The sequence below is a fragment of the Perca fluviatilis genome, chromosome 5 (genome assembly GCF_010015445.1).
Source record: "Perca fluviatilis chromosome 5, GENO_Pfluv_1.0, whole genome shotgun sequence".
NCBI lineage: Eukaryota > Metazoa > Chordata > Actinopteri > Perciformes > Percidae > Perca > Perca fluviatilis.
This window is the reverse complement of record NC_053116.1, coordinates 4265282-4284382: the sequence shown is the minus strand read 5'-3', so window position 1 is coordinate 4284382 and position 19101 is coordinate 4265282. Positions and strand designations below refer to the sequence as shown.

At 40.2% G+C, this 19101-nt stretch overlaps 2 protein-coding genes across 6 annotated transcripts in view; one reads left to right on the top strand and one right to left on the bottom strand.

Moving 5' to 3' along the window:
* Nucleotides 1-1195, top strand: part of LOC120559100 (immunoglobulin superfamily member 21-like) — a 97874-nt gene extending 96679 nt beyond the window's left edge. For all 5 annotated transcript variants that reach the window (XM_039800534.1, XM_039800533.1, XM_039800538.1 and 2 more), the window contains one exon: nt 596-1195. In XM_039800534.1, the coding sequence (XP_039656468.1) occupies nt 596-678 (83 nt within the window). In that variant the 3' untranslated portion in view covers nt 679-1195. The remainder of the gene's footprint in view (nt 1-595) is intronic.
* A 1661-nt stretch (nt 1196-2856) lies between these two features.
* Nucleotides 2857-17508, bottom strand: LOC120559099 (phospholipase A and acyltransferase 2-like). The gene is made up of 4 exons (XM_039800532.1): nt 17417-17508; nt 16688-16808; nt 13670-13968; nt 2857-3659 (listed from the first exon to the last, which is right to left on the bottom strand). Exons 1-4 carry the CDS (start codon nt 17432-17434, stop codon nt 3561-3563), a joined length of 537 nt encoding a protein of 178 aa, XP_039656466.1. The 5' UTR covers nt 17435-17508; the 3' UTR covers nt 2857-3560.
* Between the last annotated feature and the right edge of the window lie 1593 nt (nt 17509-19101).

Genomic DNA, 19101 nt, shown 5'->3' with positions numbered 1-19101 from the left:
CCTAAAACACACACAGTTTTTGGACAACAATGGAGCTTTAATGACATGGAGAAATAAATGGCTGTCCAAACCAAGAACAATAACTATAATCATAACTATAATGATGTGAGCATTCACACTGCTAAATGAAAAAGTTATGTAAACAGGGGCGTCAAGCACGCACTGCACGCTCCGGCTGATAATATTACATAATACACACTACAGCAGACGTTGCAACGTAAGATTACAGGAATGTCTGGGGTAATAGCCTACATATTCTTGAATTCAGGTACATTTTATGAACCAAAAAAGTCTACCGGGGGTCCCAACCAAAACTATGTTCTCATCTCTGCATAAGAATATAGAGCAGTTTTGATGGTGTCACATGTTTTATCTGTTATACAGTGAATATTGAACTTTAGCTATACATTTAAAAAAAAAAATGCAAAATTGAATTATAATCGCAATATCTGATTTTGAATTTTTGAATTCTGAATTATTTCCCCCCAAATTGTTCAGCCCTAACACACACACAAACACCCACACACAATTATTATTGTAATTGTATTAATCTATAGCAGTGCTCTGTAATGTATGCTGTCTTGTTTGTGTGCAGCAATTAACGCAGCAGCCAGAGAGTGCCCCCTCATATTGACCTCCATGTTGTTGCTGCTGAGCCTCACCTGCGAGCTGACGTGACCCAGGACTCTGCTGCACCTCCACACACCACCGGCATCTACCTGAGGCATCTTTAATGACTCCCCGGCAGTAGGTAAACCCCAACCCAGCTGTTCCAGCAGAGCTAAACAGTAAAGGTGTAGCAAGACTGGGAGAGAAGACAGACACTGACACAGCATCAGCCATAGAGCAAAGGTCCAGAGGCTGTACAGCATGCCCTCACACTATGAGCAACTTTGCTGATGAGTTACACTAATTTCACTGATTATGAGAGAGGCTCTAATTGCATCATACTAAGGAAAAGGTTGGTGTAGTGTGTATGATGTCACCTACAAATCTCTGCAGGGTTGACACTAGATCCCATGGAATAATAGCACTGGATTATGGTCAAGTTTTTCTCAAAAGTTTGGAGTGATATTACATGCATTAGGGGAGGAGCCATCCCAATATTTGCCACAGTGGCAGTGCTAGAATTTGACCCATTGTCAGTGTTGGGCAAGTTAATTATAATAATTAATTAATTAACATTATAGATTACTAGTTACTGTAATTTGAGAGTAATTATTTATATTACAATATTACTGTCTCTGAATTGTAATGTTTTACACTACTTTTGCATTACTTTTGAGTTACTTTCACCAAAATAACAGCGGAAGTTTGACTTGGCAGGTAGCTTGTGGATTTCACCATCGGATCAATAAAGTCTGTCCTTTGTTTTTAACTTACAATCCAAATGTAAAATCAAAAAAACACTTACAGACCGTTCGGTATTTATGGATTGGACCACCGGAGGAAAATAGGGGAGGGTCATGTGTTTTTATTCTTTGTTGACTACAGGGGAGGGTCTCCCAACTTTTGTATTCATGAGAAGAGCAAAATTTCAAAGTGGCTTGTTTGGTGCATATTTATCCATGTAACTCCTCAGTCTCGGCCACTATCGCTAGCAGATAATTCCCTGCCTATTTAGTCAGCCAGAACTGTAGCATAGAGACCGTGGGATTTCCCAAACTGAATAAATTCCGCTCGCACATATAATCACAAAACTGCTTTGCTAGCTCTATTGTGTTGTAACTGTTGTCTGCTGAAAAAAATATTGTATTCATTAGCATGATTGCCATACCGTTTAGTTCAAAAACATCCAAAACACCGTACGACAACATAGCTGACCAGACGCAAGCTTTTATTTTGAAAAGCTGAAACTCGCGCCGCGGATAGCACCAGCTGGCAGTCGGGAAGGCATGAGATGGGAGGTATATCCTTTCGGTCCTGGTGATTATTTGTGAAATTGTGCAAACGACAGCCTTTTCAAGGTATTTGAGAAGGAAGGAGTGGTAGCATGCAAGCTCCCAAATTGACACTCGTCTGAGAAATTTTTGGAGAATGTTCAGCTTCGGCACTTTTATCTATGCTAAAATATTCAATGACTGAGGAAGCCTAGTGACAAGTCCATAGCAACCAGTATTGAATTACCCGGTGTGCTTTGCTGAATGGTCCCAATGTTTTATTATTTCATGTGAATACTATTTTACTAGATGAGTAACTTAGTATTTGAAGTAACGCAGGAAGTGTGCATTTAGTTTCCATGCTTATTGTGCACAACAATGTTAGTGAATAAATCTACTGAAATGGCCATCACACCATAACAGAGGAGTGGGATGCTTCAGATGAGAATGCAGCCGTTTAGCCATCTATGTCATGGCTGTAAAAAACAATGGAAATCTGTATAATAAGTTATTGGGGGGGGGTCATTCTTTTTCTCCCGATTATGTTGGAGGGTCATCCAAAAATTACTGCTAATGAAGGGAGGGTCAGGTCTATTTTGACTAAAGGTCCCAAAACTCCTTCGGTGGCCTCTTAAATAAATAACGAACAGTCCCTTAGGCTAAAGTTCATGAAAATTCCTCCTCCTTAATTATTTAAAAGTATAGGTATCGTATCTGTATCAGCGATATTGGCCCTGTATTTACTTGGTGTCGGATCGATACTAAATATTGCAGTATCGCACACTTCTCAGCGTGAGAAATACAAGGTGTGGCTAGTGAACTGCTTGAAATGTGTGTCTCACGTTCAATGCAGGAGGCTTGAGAACCCTGATTATGGTAGTCCTGTTAGGCTAAAGGCTGGTCAATCAGCATGTTGACACCAGACCAGATAACACTGCAAGAAGCTTATATAAATAAAGGCACTTCTCAACCTCACTCCAGTTTCACACATTATTTTATTATCATAAATGTCTGGAGGGCAGACAGAGATGCGAGAAAGAGATCAAAAGGCCTGTGACCAGAAATTGCAGACCTATCAGGTATCGATTGGTCAGGGCTGTTATTCTGTGGGATCTGATAAAGGATTTTTTTTAGGTAATTTGAGTTCTCAGAAATAGTAGCTTTTATTTCTTTGTGCAACATAGCTGCTCACTTAAAGCTGTGACTGAGTAGGTTAGTTTAGGTTGTGTCGTTTGCTCTTCTTTCACAGAGTCGTTGAAGACCACATCATACAATTATTTCTGAAAATGCTTCTGTAACACTTAAATAAACAATTGATTTCATTCATTATTTAAAGGATAATAAAAGCATCTACCGATACTGAAGCAGGATAACTACCTCCCTCTCTGTAACTCCTGGGCTTTTTGCTGATGACACAGTGTTACCTTGTTTAAATGATGGATAAATTGGAAATTGTTAAAATCTCAGTGTTCAGTGTATAATTCTAAAAAATCAACAACATTTCTTCCAAATGACTGTATCCATCTAGACTTGTACTGTTTGAATGAGACTATGTTGTTTGTTTTTAGTTTGTTTATTTGATTGCAAAATCTTGATGCACAATAAATGAAAAGGTTTTTTTTAATTAGTTATTGAATGAAGTAATAGAATTCCATGTGTTAAAATAGATAGTCAGGGGGCTCATTCAAAATGGTCTTGAGCAGTTTCTTTGGCACTGACAATGTCTTTGAAGGTTGCAGTTGCCTTCACACACTCTACATTCTTGGGTCTTGTAGGAATCTATAGAAAGAACAGAAAAACAGTCTCTTAGTGGTCATTATTAGTCAGCAAGGTCCTAAAAAATTATTTTGTCCTCTTAAAGCAACACCTTACAAGTAGCATATATTGTTTTTTGGCTAATCTGAATATTAGTTTCATGTGTCATAGTTATGTAATGCCATTCATTACATACATAAAAATATGACTATGAAATGCATCCCTAAAGAAAACATTAGGCGAAAATATATAAATGTAAATATATAAATGAGTCGATATAGTTCCATAAAAAAACAGGTTTCACCTTTATTTATTAAGGGGACTTTTATTTATCAAGTCCACATTTATTCACTTCTCTATTTATTAGCACCTCTTATATTGAAATGAAAGGGTGTGGCTGGGATTTGTCTGGCTACAGTTTTAATATGTGCTTGTGTTGTTATCACATATACATAATGTCTATTTTGTTATTATATTGTATTGTTTTTAATATTAGTCTTAGTTATTATTTTGTCTTCATTATGTCTAAGTAAGTGGTGATGATGGTTGAGGGCGTTCAGTGATTTTGTGAGCTGTATGTTTAGTGTTAAATAAAACCCGTCAATCTTAAACCTACATTGTGGTATTTTTTTGTTGTTGATTTTTAGCAAAAAAAACGTTGTTCTTTCACAAATATGTATTCATGTGTAATTACTTCCATCAACTAATCAAAGTATTCTCCTAAGTGTAGAATCTGACATTCAGAATCATTCAGAATACATAGAGCGACTCGCTCTGCAGTGCTTAATTTGTAAAGTGGGAGGTCCCAGGGTGCAGATGGGGGGTGGATCCTGGACTCAAAACGGGGGTTGGAGGTAACGGAACAAAAAATAAATAAATTACACTGCCTACGTAGCTTCTCTGACTAAAAAAACCTAAACAACGCTGTGTGTACATGCACTGCATCGGTGCGAAATGTAAAAAAATTAAAATAAAAAACACTGCAACAATTTTTTTCACAAGCAGCAATTATCCATCTGACTATTAAATTAACCAAAAAACCCACTGTAGTCTGCACATTCTTGATCAGCGCTTGTGTCACTAGAAGTGCAGCGCCGCGCTGTTGAAGTGTCTCCCCTCCCTCCGTCCCTCTCCCCCCTCCGTCTTACCCTGAAAATTCACCTCAAAACGCATCGAAAATGCAAACACAAGATTTTTTTGGAACTTCAATGGGGAATAGCGACTAACAAGACAGATAACAACATTGAACACTATTTTTTTTCATTTAGGCGATTCATTTTTCCTGGTGAGACAGGAGGTGCCGGATCCAATAAAAAAGGTTCCGGATCCAACGTCGGAGGTGCCGGAACATGTTCTGGCGTGTTCCGGCTCAAATTAAGCCCTGCTCGAATGACAGCAGCCATGTAGCACCGTGATGAATGCAATACTCGCCAGATGGGAGAAATTCTTACACAATGTAGTTTAAAAAAGAAATATAGTTTCACTGTTAAGTTGTAAGGTGAGTTTGTGATCAATTATTTGCCAATGTATGACTCAACCCTTTCTATTGGCTGGTTGTTGACTAGCAGCCTGGGGGTGAAGGAAGGACCTTTGCAGAAGTCAACAACCAACCTCTGTTTTGGAATTGTTGTGGTCAGGGCAGATCCCCCCCCTACACCACTCACCAAAATGTCATTTCAGTGTGTAACTGTCTATGCTCACAGTGTCGTCAGAGTATTTAATGTATGTTATACCTGGGTTAGTGCTCCTGCAGTCATTTTTGTATAGTGTGTACGGAAGCGGTGAGATAACAGAGCCTTGTGGGGCTCCTGTGGAGACTGTCTTGGATGGACTCCCACCCTCTGTTGTCCATCTGTCAGGGATGAGAGGATCCAGATGGTCAGGTGTGGGTTGACATCTATCTGGAGCAGTTTGCGGGCCATCATGTGAGGTTGCATGGTGTTGCCGCTAGAGAAGTCCACAAAGACCAGTCTACCAAGTTATTTAGGCTTCTCAAGATGGGTATAGGCACCATACAGCAGCAGTGTTAGTACAGCGTCATCCACACCCCTGTGTCGTTGTACGCAAACGGAAAGGTTCAGCCTTCATACTAACTTCCTCCTGAAGCTGGGAAAGAATAAGCCTTTCAAAGCCTTTAATGACCAAATATGTTAATGCCACAGGCTGGTAATCATTGTCACAGGTGGGATTGCTCATGTTTGGCTACAGGGCAGATGGTTGAGGATTTTCACAGTGACATGATTGAATGTTCTGACAGGGAGAGCTGAAGAGATGACAGAAAACACCAGCCAGCTTGCTGCAGCAGGCCTTCATCAACTGGCCACAGATATGGTCAGGTCCTGGTGCTCTTTGTTTTCATCCTCCTCCTCAGCAGCGTTCAACCTCCCTCTGTTGCAGCTTCAGGTTTACTTGGGTACGTAACATTGGAGTGAGCTCAGCTATTAGCTCCTCCCTCTTCCGTGAGTAGTTACACTGGTCAAATCTGCAGTGGAATTAATTAAGGCTCTCTGCCATGTCGAGTCTTTTGACCAGGTGTTTGATGATGCTGAGTTGTTGTTGGGGAGACCAACCAGTGTCTTTTCTATGGTTTGCCAGATGTTAACACTGTATTTTCTTTTTACATTTCATTTTGCCTAATGTAGCTCAGCGAAAATTCTTTTAGGAAGACCTAACAAGTAATCAGTCCCTCCTAAAGCGAATCAGCGCTGGAGGCGTTCACCTTCTGATAAACCAATCAGGAACGGCTAAGGATCCCATAGGCCAATCACAGCATCTCATCACTGGTTTAAAAAGCTGCTTCTCTCCCTGTGCTATCAGCTGTCATTTCAGGAAGACGTCGTCCCTCCTCCTCGCCTTCCACCTCCCGTCCTGGTGGTTCTCCGGCTGTCGCTCCGATGCCTCCTAGGTCTGGTTTTCTGGCTTCTCCGTCACCACCGGTACCTGGATTCCATAGGGGGGTTACATCTTGGTTCACTACCCCTACATTAATTTATTAATATATTAAATGTATTAATAACGATGGAGTCCAATCTCCAGTACACTACATGCTGTGGTATATTAAAACCTTTTGCATATCTGCAAACAAGTCTCTCCTGATTGAATTGAATTTGAGTTGAAAATATATTAGTTTAATTTTATAGGTTGTATTTTGCAACTGAATTTGGGTATATAGAATTTTTTAACATTGAATTTTTGACTATGACAGCACTCATAGAGAGTGTCCAGAAAAGGGCCCTGAGGATCATAACTAGAGGTTGCACTCCACCTCTGCCACTCCCATCTCTTCAGAGCAGGAGGGAGCAGACAGCAGTTCGGCTGGTTAAAGACATACCATCTGAACACTACCCTCTCCATGACCTGCTTCCACTGACTAAACCTATAAACACCTACAGACCATCTTACAGATGAGGTATATTAACATCCTACTTTATTCTGATCATTCTATAACTTGTATTTAGGCCATATCTGAACTATCTATATGTAGCTAGAAGTGATGAACTTTAGCCTACTTTCAGAGGACACCTCTCTGGAGACATCTGGAAGGTATTATCAATGGTGCCCCCACGATGTTGAAAAGAAGGCCAGTTGGCATGAAGCCATTGGTCAGTTATCGATCCCACCCCAATTCATGGAATATAGATATGTGGTCCACACACAAAGAACTTTAGAGTGACTTTTGAGAATCTGAGAAGCTGTCCTCTCCGAGCTCTGCAGAGCTTGTACATGATGCTGATTTCTTTGATGTAAATAAACCTTTATAATCAAGAAACAGTGTCAGCGGATTCCTCTCCACATAGCATCGCTACCGATTACACCACACAGACATTCAGTGCAGAACAGACTGAAGACAGCATATGTGTAATTATTTATCTTTAGTATTTTTAATTTGTTTTTATCTATATAGGGACTTTTAAACCAATGTAAATTCAGCTTTTTATTCAGTTGTTTAACTGTGAGCATGATTTCAATAAACTCAAACTTAAACTAATGACCTATGATCCTGTGGTAAGGTCCAGAATTTGATGAGCCCCACACTCATTTGGGTACCGAAACCCGGTTCCACTGTGGAACCGATTCCTACGCAAACGGTAGTATTCGGACCGGATTAGAACGCAAATTTCGGTTCCTCATTTCGGTTCAGACTGAAATATTTTCCCTCTGTTGCTCCGGACAGCGGCAGACTCTTTTTTTCCTTTCTCCCTTTTCTACCGAGTGGCGCACGTGCCCACTCGCGGTGTGAAGCGTGTGTCCACGCTACTCTTGGACATGCACTCTACCATCACTGCTGATAGACGGCTTTTTGTACACACTCCGAAACGGACGTAAAAATATCACACTCTCTGTAGTCTACCGTTAGCTAGCTACCGTAAATGTAGGCTACTTTTAAAATGCCATATTTTCCCTCTGTGCTCACCTAAACGGATGTAAAAGCATATTAACCATTCACTGCACGTGATCGCTAGTAAACATATTACACTTGCTCTGCTAGTCTATCGTACCCTGTACCCTGGTGGTGGGGGAGGCACAGTGGCGGTTTTTGGTACGGGTGAACCGGGCAGACGCCTGGGGCGGCATTTTTTCATGTCACATGGGGGGCGACACGAGAACTTAAAAAAAAAAACTTGCGCCGCAAAGCGTTTTTATGTTTTCTATCATTTCACTGTGTGGGGAATTGGCAGATCAGCGCCCCCAGCAGCTGAAGGCGCCCTGCTTGCTGAGAGAGGTCAACACCCCCTACTTTCACAATGAAATGGACTAGTCCGTAACAGTGTGCCGCAGCACGAAAGATAAACACAAAGTGACAGGAGAAATGGGAAATACACAGACGAGTCTAAACCTTTCTTTTATGTCAATGGTCTAAACACCAAAATGAAACAAAGTTACCCAAGCGGCTCAAATAAAAGAAGAAAGCGAAAAGACATGTTTTCGGCAGTAGCAGGACCTTCATCAGCTCCTGTGGCCGATAAAAGTGGTGTGTCTGTCTCGGCAGCAGTTGCATATGCACAGTGAGGAGCACAACTCCCCTTAAAACACTTTGGCCCCTTGATAAAACTGAGTGGTGGACAAACTGTTGATGATAACACTACAACAATAAAAAGTAGGCATGCTTGCATTAGTAGCCTATAAACGTTGCACATCATGCAAACTTTCTTAAAGGGATACTTCACCGATTTAGCATTCAGCTGTGTATCAGTAGAAACCTGGTAGTATTTCTGAATGACCGTGCTTCCCTCCCTCATGTCCCCCTGAGACGAGAGATCTCTGCATTTGGGTCCTGGAAAAAATCTTCCGATGACGTAAAATGATGATTTTTGCGTCATCTGAAGATTTTTGGGCCAGAGGCAAGGACTACAGCCAGTTAGTAGGATCTACTTCTGCATGTTTTCAACACGCCCACAGGGGGTTGGACTGCCGAGTCTGGCCGAGGTATTCCGAATGAAAACGACTGTCAGCCATCTTGAAGCTTCGCTAAACAGGCTCTCGGTTTCAGCAGAAAACATTTACAACAATTATCTGCATTCAAACTACCGGACGTGTGCCACCGAGATACATCGGTACAGATCGGAGAATATGGAGGAAACGTTATTACAGACGGAATACCGGCGCACTACGTAAGCGCGCCTGCCGCGAACAGCCGCGGTGTCACCAAATGCCGGGTAGCCGGCTAGGGGACATCCTCATCGGCTAGGTGGAAAGCTATAGCTAGCTGTCCACCTGTCCCATCCATCCTGCTTGCAAGTGTCTGCTCATTAAACAACAAGCTGGACTACATCCTCTTCAACGAAACTCCCAACGTGAGTTCAGAGACTGCTGTTTTTTGTTTTTGTGGAAACATGCCTGAACAACAGTGTACCGGCACCGGACTATCCAGCTACCAGGCTGCTCTGGCCCGCCGTGGAGGTGGGCTGTGTTAAACGGACTGGTGTAGAAATAAAATCCAACTAGCTACTGCTAACTGCTGGTGGAGCTTGTGACTGTTAAATGCCGACCATTCGACATTCCACGCTAATTCACGGCTGTGTTTAGCTACACCAATGCTAGTATGTTGGCTGAACTTTACGGATCCTGCTTGCAAGTGTCTGCTCATTTAGACCACAAACTGGACTACATCCAACTTCAACAAAACTCCGCAACGTGAGTTCAGAGACTGCTGTGTTTTTGTTGTTGTGGAAACATGCCTGAATAGTGTACCGGACTGTCCAGCTACCAGGCGACGCTGCTAGCCCTCGGCTAGAGATGCTCTGCCGCGGCGCAAAAGAGGTGGGCTGTGTTAACACACCGAGGTGGCGCAGAAATGTGGTGATTTGTATCCATTTAACTGCTAACTGCTGGTGGAGTTTGTGACTGTTAAATGCCGACCATTCTACATTGCATGCTAATTCACGGCTGTGTTATGCTCGGTGTTTACAGCCCACCAAGCGCTAATGCTAGTATGCGTTAGCTGAACTTTACGGAGCCTATAAAGTGTGTGTACTAAATGTAGCCTGTTTCGGTTGGCCTTTTTATATAATGTCATTTTTATATATTTTAAATGTGTAACACCACTTGAGTCACGATAAAACGTTGTTTCGTGTATATGGTTGAAATGACAATAAAAAAGCTTGAGTTGAGTTGAATGCCTCTGTCTGTCTGTCAAGCGGTGATGGCGCGAGAAGTGGACTCAAAGCAACGAAGCAGGTGCATTCTGGGATTTGGTGTTTTTCATCCATATAAGACCAAAACACATTTTCTGGCTTTTCTCGGCCTAGAAGGCACCAATTTCAATTTTTTTTTCCACATTTCTACTACATAAGTGACCCAATTTAAAGATATATTCAGCTTTCCAGCGGTGAAATATTCCTTTAACGAGAATTGATGCTTTTGTATCTGCATTTACAGACAAAAACTCATGATAGACCTCTTCATATTATAGCATAGGGCCTCTTGAAATGAGATGTGTGTGTGTGTGTGTGTGTGTGTATGTATATATATATATAGCTTGTTTTATGATTCATTAGGAGTATACAGTTTTAGTGTATCAATAAATGGCATTTTGTTGAAGTATTTAATGTGTCAACTCTCACTGATTCTTCCTTACTCATTATATGGCGTTAGTAGTTTTAGGAGTTGGTATACATATTCAGGGGAGCGCAAGGAGGGGTACAGCTTTATCAATACTAGTTAAATAGTTGTACAGTTTTATTCCCAACTTTTGAATATTTTAAATTATTTGTTCTTATATTCTATCCTATTATTATTTCATGTATTATTTCATTTATATTCTGTGTGTCTGATATTGTGCTGCTGCAACACTGGTATTTCAAATATCTATCCATCTATCTATCTATCTATCTATCTATCCATCTATTTATCTATCTATCTATCTATCTATCCATCCATCCATCCATCTATCCATCTATCCATCTATCCATCTATCCATCCATCCATCCCTATGTGGTGGGCCAGTCTGGGCCAAAATGCCAGGGCTGATTTCTGGTCCATGTCAGTCACTGTGGCTCCTGGTTCCAGAGAGGAGCTTTTCCAAACTAAAGTTGATCAAGTCATACCTGAGATCAACTAGGTCCCAGAAACGGATCACTGGCCTTGTCGTCATCAATATCAATCACTCAATAGGGGAGCAGATGACATCATTGATGATTTTGCATCAAGGAAGGCCAGAAAGGTCAGGTTTTAGTTGTAGTTTGTGTTTTCTGTTCTTAGTGTAATAATTACATTCTCTTTAGTGTGTTTTCACATTTGTGTGATGAAGGATTTATGCTATTTCGAATATTTATTCTATATTGTGTCTTTTGGCAATGTTGGAGGTAGAGACTGTGCACCTTAAAATAAAAAAGGAGGGTGTCTCGCCCGGGGCGTCATTCAATGTAGAACCGCCCCTGAGGAGGCAGGACAGCCTCCCCAAATTGTCTGCCTTTTCAAACTCATACCTGGGTGTACAGACCTCTTGGACACCGTCTGAGAGAGTTTTCTCCTATGCAGTAGGCCTACATGCCATAAGTCAGGAGAGGTGGTGTCTTGCCAGAGAAGGCAAATATAGTCATTTTTCTGCGAAAGAACTGCTAAAGTTTGAAGCTGGTTGGCATACCAACTCAACATCATTTATTTTGTTGTTACTTGTTAATAGTGTAACTTTTATTTGTTAAATTATTGTAGTTATGTGTTAGGTGACTTAGGTTTACTTATTATATATTTAAGTACTTTAAAACGTTAATATATTCAATTTAAATCATTTTCAATTTTCAAAAACCTCCATAAAAAAGCCTTTTTTGTCATTTTTCAGTTTTTCAAGAATCTGTTTACGAATCGGTTAGGAATCGGAATCGTTTTAAAAGTACCAGTTCGGCATTGGAATCGTAAAAATCCAGAGGGTACCCAACCCTACTCATCATCACCACTTACTTGAAAAAAAAATTACAAAATTAAGACAAGAAAATAACCATAATATTCAAGACAGTACAATAAAATAATGGGGGGAAGCATGTGTTCATGGTGTTTAGTTGTATGTTTTTTTTTTTTTTTAAACAAAATAGGAACTGGCAATCTTTAAAAAAGAAAACATGGATGCAAGCCTTCTTGATAAATGCAGGTAATCTATGGGTAAGAGTAGAGCCATACCCTAAACCCAACAGGAGGTCCGCCATTTTGATTTGAAAGTTCGAAATTAGTGCGCTTTTGGCCACATGTCGTACTTTAACGAACTCCTGCTAGAAATTTCATCCGATCAACTTCAAACTCGATCTGTGCCATCTTAAGATGTAAAAGATGAAAAGTTGTTAAAAGAAAAACCTTTCGTCATAGGGCGTGGCCGTGGCGGGGCGGCCATTTTGTGCGTTTCGCCGCCGAAACAGGAAGTGGGTGTAATTCGCGTGTATGTTGTCCAGCTGGCTCGAAACTTTTCAGGATTCATAAGAGTCCAACCCTGAGGACAAATAAAGGCCGATATTTACTTAAAGTCATAGCGCCCCCTAGTGGCAACAGGAAGTAGGCCTAAAAGTAAAGGTGCTATACTTTGACAATCTCTTCCTAGAGATTTCATCCAATGGACTTCAAACTTGGTCGGTACCATCCCAACACCTTAACGATGAAAAGTTATTGAAAGAAAAACTTTTCGTCAGACGGTGTGGGCGTGGCGGCCATTTTGAGTGTTTAGCGATGAACAAAGAAGTTGTTGTAACTTGAGTGTACGTTGTCGTATCTGCGTGAAATTTCTCACGATTAACAAGGGTCCAGGCCTGAGGACACCTACAGGCCAAAATTGACTTTTGGTCATAGCGCCCCCCGCTGGCACCAGGAAATCTGCCTTATGACAAACATCATCCGATTTACATGAAACTCAGTATGTGTGGTCTACATGTGATACTGAGCCGCCCCCTATAATATGGCCACGCCCACTTACTCAGGCCTCGCCCCCTTTCATAACATTTGAACCGTTTAAGGTAGACCCTTGTGTGAGGTATCAATGAACTCAGTAGAGTTCCTTCTTCATTATTGATGGTTTGGCCTGCCCCTATGCTTAAGCCACGCCCCCTTTCATAACATTTCAACCGTTTAAGCTATACCCTTGTGTGAGGTAACATTGAACTCAGCAGAGAGTTCCCTTTGCATTGGTGATGTTTGACCCGCCCCCTATATTTTAGCCACGCCCCTTTTCACAGATATTGAACGGTATGAATCTTGTGTAAGGTATCACTGAACTCGGCAGGGAGTTGCCTTTTCATTGGTGACGATTTGCGGTGTCTGAGTGCCGAACAAATGCGCAGTCGCAAGGAGCAGCGTCCGCCAGTAACCCCGACGCGCGCAGAGGTGCAAGGGCCCGTCCATCGCTGCTCGCAGCTTTAATTTCATATGTTTTCATGACTACATCGCTGGGTGTAGACAAAAAATATTACATACAATTGTCTGGTATGGCCAATATTCAGACTACTGCTCAGTCTGAACAGAAAATGTATCGCACTGCCATTGTAACTCACATTATGTTTTAGTTGACTTAATTGAAAGAATAAAAAATCAGAAACCTCATGCATAACTCATACCTGGTTGCACACAGCCTTTCCATAGCGTACAAAAGTGGCAAAGTGCTCGCAGTTGAGAGTGAAAAGATGATATGGGAATTCCTTATCAAGAAGGGCATCGCACCGTAGCCTCATATCCTCAGGTGCTGATGGTGTGAAGGCATGGCGGTTGTTACTGATCAGGGCATGAGTTCCTTTCGGGACATTCACCTCACAAAGAGGCACTCTGCGGATCTTGGTCTCCCCAAGAAGAAGGTCACCACATACAGGGAAGATTGCTTGTAAGGAAGAACGTATGCTGCTCATCAGTTGCCCCTGATCTAAAGAATGACACAGTATACTTTCAGAATTTTTAACAATTGGACAAACAGTCTTAGTTTTTAATCTGCATAATATGTATCCGTAACTATTATATGATTGTCAACTAGCACCATAATACACCAGTCATACTCTGTGTTCTGCAACTGGATACATTTGGCAGCTGTCATTTTTTCCCATGGAAGCAGTGTTTCTTTTCTTTTAGTTTTTTAACAAATAAGGGCAACAAAAAGAATGTAGAGCTATATTTTGTTTTGTATTTCATATACTACCCTTGATTGATGACCAGACAATTATAATTAGAGGTTTGTGAAGGTGATCATGTATGCATTTAATGAGGTGATTTTTTTCAAGTCTCCTTGAATTGATCCATTTTGGTGCTCCATAATCCGTATATCATTCGTTCATTCATTTTCCAAAATGAAATATAAACTCAGAAAAGCACAAAAAAAAATCTGATTTTGTGCTCAGATGAAAAATGGATAATGAGCTTTTCTATGCTTTGCTATTTTCAACTGATGCAAAGTGCGTGATCCGGAAGAGATCTCTACTAGTACTAGATCCATGATTAGGATGCTGTCAGATATGAATATAAATATATATTTGATCATGCAAAACAAAACACGCAAGAATTAAATCCCATTTTCAATACCATGGATATAGAGCCACTCGGCCAGCGATGCCAAAACACTTCAAAATGATCTCAAAATGAGTGCGGAGTTCACTTTTGGGCGAACACACTTTCAGCCAGGAAACACTTGTTCGCTCCTCAGGAGTGTTTTAACCACGATCTTTTCCCTAAACTTTACTAGTCGTTTTGGTGCAACTGTCAGCGGCGCATGACGCTCACTTTTTCTGGCAACCTCCACCACTACCATCACAGCCCCTGAAAGGACCATCATCTGGCGGTGCCTGTAGCTGGCTCACAGTCTAAACAACTCCTGCTCCGGCGTCCTGGAGCTCTGTAGAGGCTACATACAACCAGCAGCTGCTGCTGGATTATGTGTTATGTGTTACACATTGTAGCTCTTTAGTTATTTTAAAATATATTATAGGTATATAATATATTTATATATAATATAATGGTCTATTGGTGAAGTAGCATTAATCTCTTTTGGGGGGGAGATACATTTAGTCCCCACCAGGGATAGAAATTATTTAGAAGAGGCAGGGCTATATAAACCAGAAAGATAAAAATCCCACGCATCCCCTGGGAAAATCGCACTCTGTATATATACACATTTATGTATGGCCCGCAAAAGAAACAAATAAAAAAGAATAAGCAACATAATGGCCGGACTGAGGGAATATTCTGTCATAATTATGCAACTTTTTTACAGCAGCAACCATTAGATGTCCCGAGATGCTCGGATAAGTCTGTCAGAAGACAATGAAGCGACCAATAAGCATCACTGAAGTGCCAATAATATGACTTTAAATCAAACCCTCGAGAGTAATACTGCGATTATACAAGTACTTGCTTACTTTTTTTAAAAATAGTTTAATAGTGGACCCTGTCGGGGTCACGCAATTTGCGTCCGTTGAAAATATCAAAATTGGATTAAAAGATTGTTATCCATTTTTTCATTCGGAAATTGGAAAAACGAGTGGTTATCCGTTTTTTTTCATTTTGGTTTTGGAAACGAGTATTGAGAAAAGTCATTTTTTAAAATTATTTTGAAAAATGAATGAACGAATTATACACGGATTCTCTAGTGTTCACACAAACTGAAAATGATCTAACCCAACGCCAAAGTAAAAAAAACTGATCACATGAAATGATTAACCTAGATCAGGTAGAGCGCATTGGACGACCTGCACACAAACTGCAGGAGTTTAACCTAGCTAGTTTCTGCACAACAATGGAGCTCTGGGCACAGAAGAAGAGGATACATGAGACACACAATACCAGTTACTATACATTCATAAAATTGCCTTAACTATATATATATATATATATATATATATATATATATATATATATATATATATATATATATATATATATATATATATAATTTACTAATGCTTTACGGTTAGTTTTAAGCCATTAATAGGAATATTTTTGGGGTTACCAGGTTTTAAAAAATGCCTTTGGCTGGTGTTTATCCTTCTCCAGCCCCACAATTTTTTCTTTAGCTCTTTAGTTAATCAGAACAACCACTTAAATCCTGGAAAAAAAGATGCAAAACATCTGGGCAAAATTACATTTGAAGCAACTCATTAACATGTACATATAAAAGATGTATGTAAGTTTCCATTATTATTGACTTTTACAATTCAAGATGTCTAACACTTGCATTAGTAAATGATATACAGTATCAGCCATTTGTTAAAGCTTATAGAGCTTTTCTAAAGGGTGCCTTGTTGGAGAATAGTACCAAATCTATCCCACCACTAAATTTCAAAACAACCAACCAGGCAACCAGCCCTGGATCCCCATGAGCCCTAGTACCGGGATCACTGTGTCATTTGGTTTTATCTAAATAATTAAATTAAAAAGTTGTGCTGAGGACAATTCAATTCATTGTCACATCACAATGCCTGGACAACTCTTAGACTTTAGTCCAGCATCATGACCTCATCCTGGGGCATCATCCTGAGGCAAAGTCTAGTTTTAAGAAGGTGGTATTGTTTTGTATTGTATTGCATATTGTTTTTCAACTTAAAACAAATAAAATCAATGTGATTTTTGTGTAATACACTGTATGTTGTCCTCACCTGCAACAGCAAAATGGATTACATTACCATCTTCAACGTACACTCCCCAGTGTGAGTATCCGATAGGGTAGGAAAATTCTATCAAGTCTCCAAATTTGGCAGTGGAGGCAATTTCTTCAGCCTGCATGCATGGCAAAACACATAACAATAAAAGCAGCAGTGTATGACACATATCCACCCTGCTCCACCCCCCCTGTCCAGCCTGAAAGCAGGTTAAGCTACATTACATTCAGTTCAGGGAGAGGTGTGGTTACAAGTTATTTACTAATGGTAAATACTTCTCAGTATCACCATATGTAAAATTGATCACCCTTGTTTGTTTGATTGATTTTTTGTTTGTTTGTTGTAAGTCATGCATTTATGATTAAGATGACTTCTATCTCTTGTTTCTGTGGAGTTTTACTGCATGTCACAGTTGCTCTGGTCAAAAGTATCTGCTTAATGAATGCAATGTAATGTAATGTCATAACGCAGGATTTGCTATTAACTATTAAATGTCCCTTTGAAAGACAATCTCACAGTTCCATTGGCTGAAGTCATATTGCTATATTGCCGCATTCTATTACATTACACTGACTAAGTAACTTTACATTACATTACCTACAAAATAACTAAGTCTGATTTATTTAGAATACAGGTGATCATGCTGTAAAATTATGAGATGGTTGATCACACTCATGTTCCATTGCAAGATAATTTAGAGCTGGTGTTTTTGTTGTTGGTTCTTACCTGCTTCAGAAAATCCATTTGACTCCCTGTAAGTTAGTGTGAGCCTCTGGTGTCTGTTGTAAAGCAGTTTGCCCGTACTGTGCAGGGTGTGTTGTGTGAGAATCTGGTTTGGACTGTTTGCTGCTTGGGAGTTATTTGAAGGGAAAAAAGACAGCTGATTGGCTAATACAGTGAAAGACTCCCTCAACAGTAATTTAAAAAAAAAACTGTGCCTCAAACAAGAATAACACGTCAAACAAGCTACACTTTAGGAAGTTTATGACGAACTGTCAACATATAAAGGTTTCAATTTGCACTCAACTGTTTTGGTCTGTCTTGAAAATATATACAGTACAATCTAATATATAAATATGTGTGTGTGTATGTGTGTTTATAAGGGCAAGTAATAAACAAATCTGCCACACACAAAAAAACTCAAGACTCACCAGATCAATGTATTTATTTACAGAAGAAACACCTGCACTGAGCTTCCTGATTTCTCCACTATCCCCTCTGAATACCATGAGCTTAGGGAGGTTTTCATAAAGACCTGGCACTTTCCCTATGACTGCAAGATAAAACTGCTCCCTGATGCACCTTTACCCACCAGCAGGCTCTATAATCTGTCTCGTCCTTAGAGGGAGGCGATGGAGAGTTACATCAGGTTTTTCAGAAGGGTAGTTACTGTTTTTTGAAAGGGTAACAAATGATTAGTTACTGTTTTTCAAAAGGGTAACAAATGATTAGTTACTGTTTTTCAAAAGGGTAACAAATGATTAGTTACTGTTTTTCAAAAGGGTAGTTACTGTTTTTTGAAAGGGTAACAAATGATTCGTTACCCTTTCAAAAAACAGTAACTAATAATTTGTTACCCTTCTGAAAAACAGTAACTAATCATTTGTTACCCTTTCAAAAGGGTAACAGATGATTAGTTATCCTTATTGTTTTACCTGCATTATGCTTACAACAAAGACAAAATCAACAAGTGCAAGTTATCTGACAAGTGAGTTTTTTTTTATCTGCCTTGTCCATCCTGGTTATTTCAGACAAAACAAAATGACTGTTTAATTTAGTCACTCTGAAATACTCTGGCACATAACCCAACCGTAAAACCACAATGTGTCACTTTTTAAACTCTGTCTTTGTGTGCATTAACTGAAAGAGATATAGGCCATGCCAGAAATGGGCTGGAACTCATCGGCACTGAGCACTTCTGATTTTTGTCCACATAAGTAGGCTTCCGTTATTCTTCACCCCGACCTGCGTAACTCTGTCTCCCACATAGCAGCTTAACAATGAGAAAACTGAAAATGTGCTCGTTGACATGAATACTTGTAGTGGATAAACATATTATTGTAACCCCAAGAGCTGGAGTAGACTGCTGTGCCACCGCCCAACAGAGAAGGACACCTATGATCCATCTGCCCCGACGGTCACCAAATCCCACACACAAGATCAGCAAGCCATGGCGTTATATGGCGGATGCAGCCGAGGCAACGTTTGTGGCATTTTGTCAGTAATAGATGGAACCAGACTAGCTGTTTCCATATTTTCAGTCTTTATGCTAAGCTTAAAGTTAAATGCATCCATTTTTAGCACACGGACATGAAAGTGCTATCCATCCTCTCATCTAACTCTCAAGAAAGTGAATACTTGGATTTCCCCTAAATGTTTCCCCAAAACAATGCCTAGTTTAAGTTTTGAAA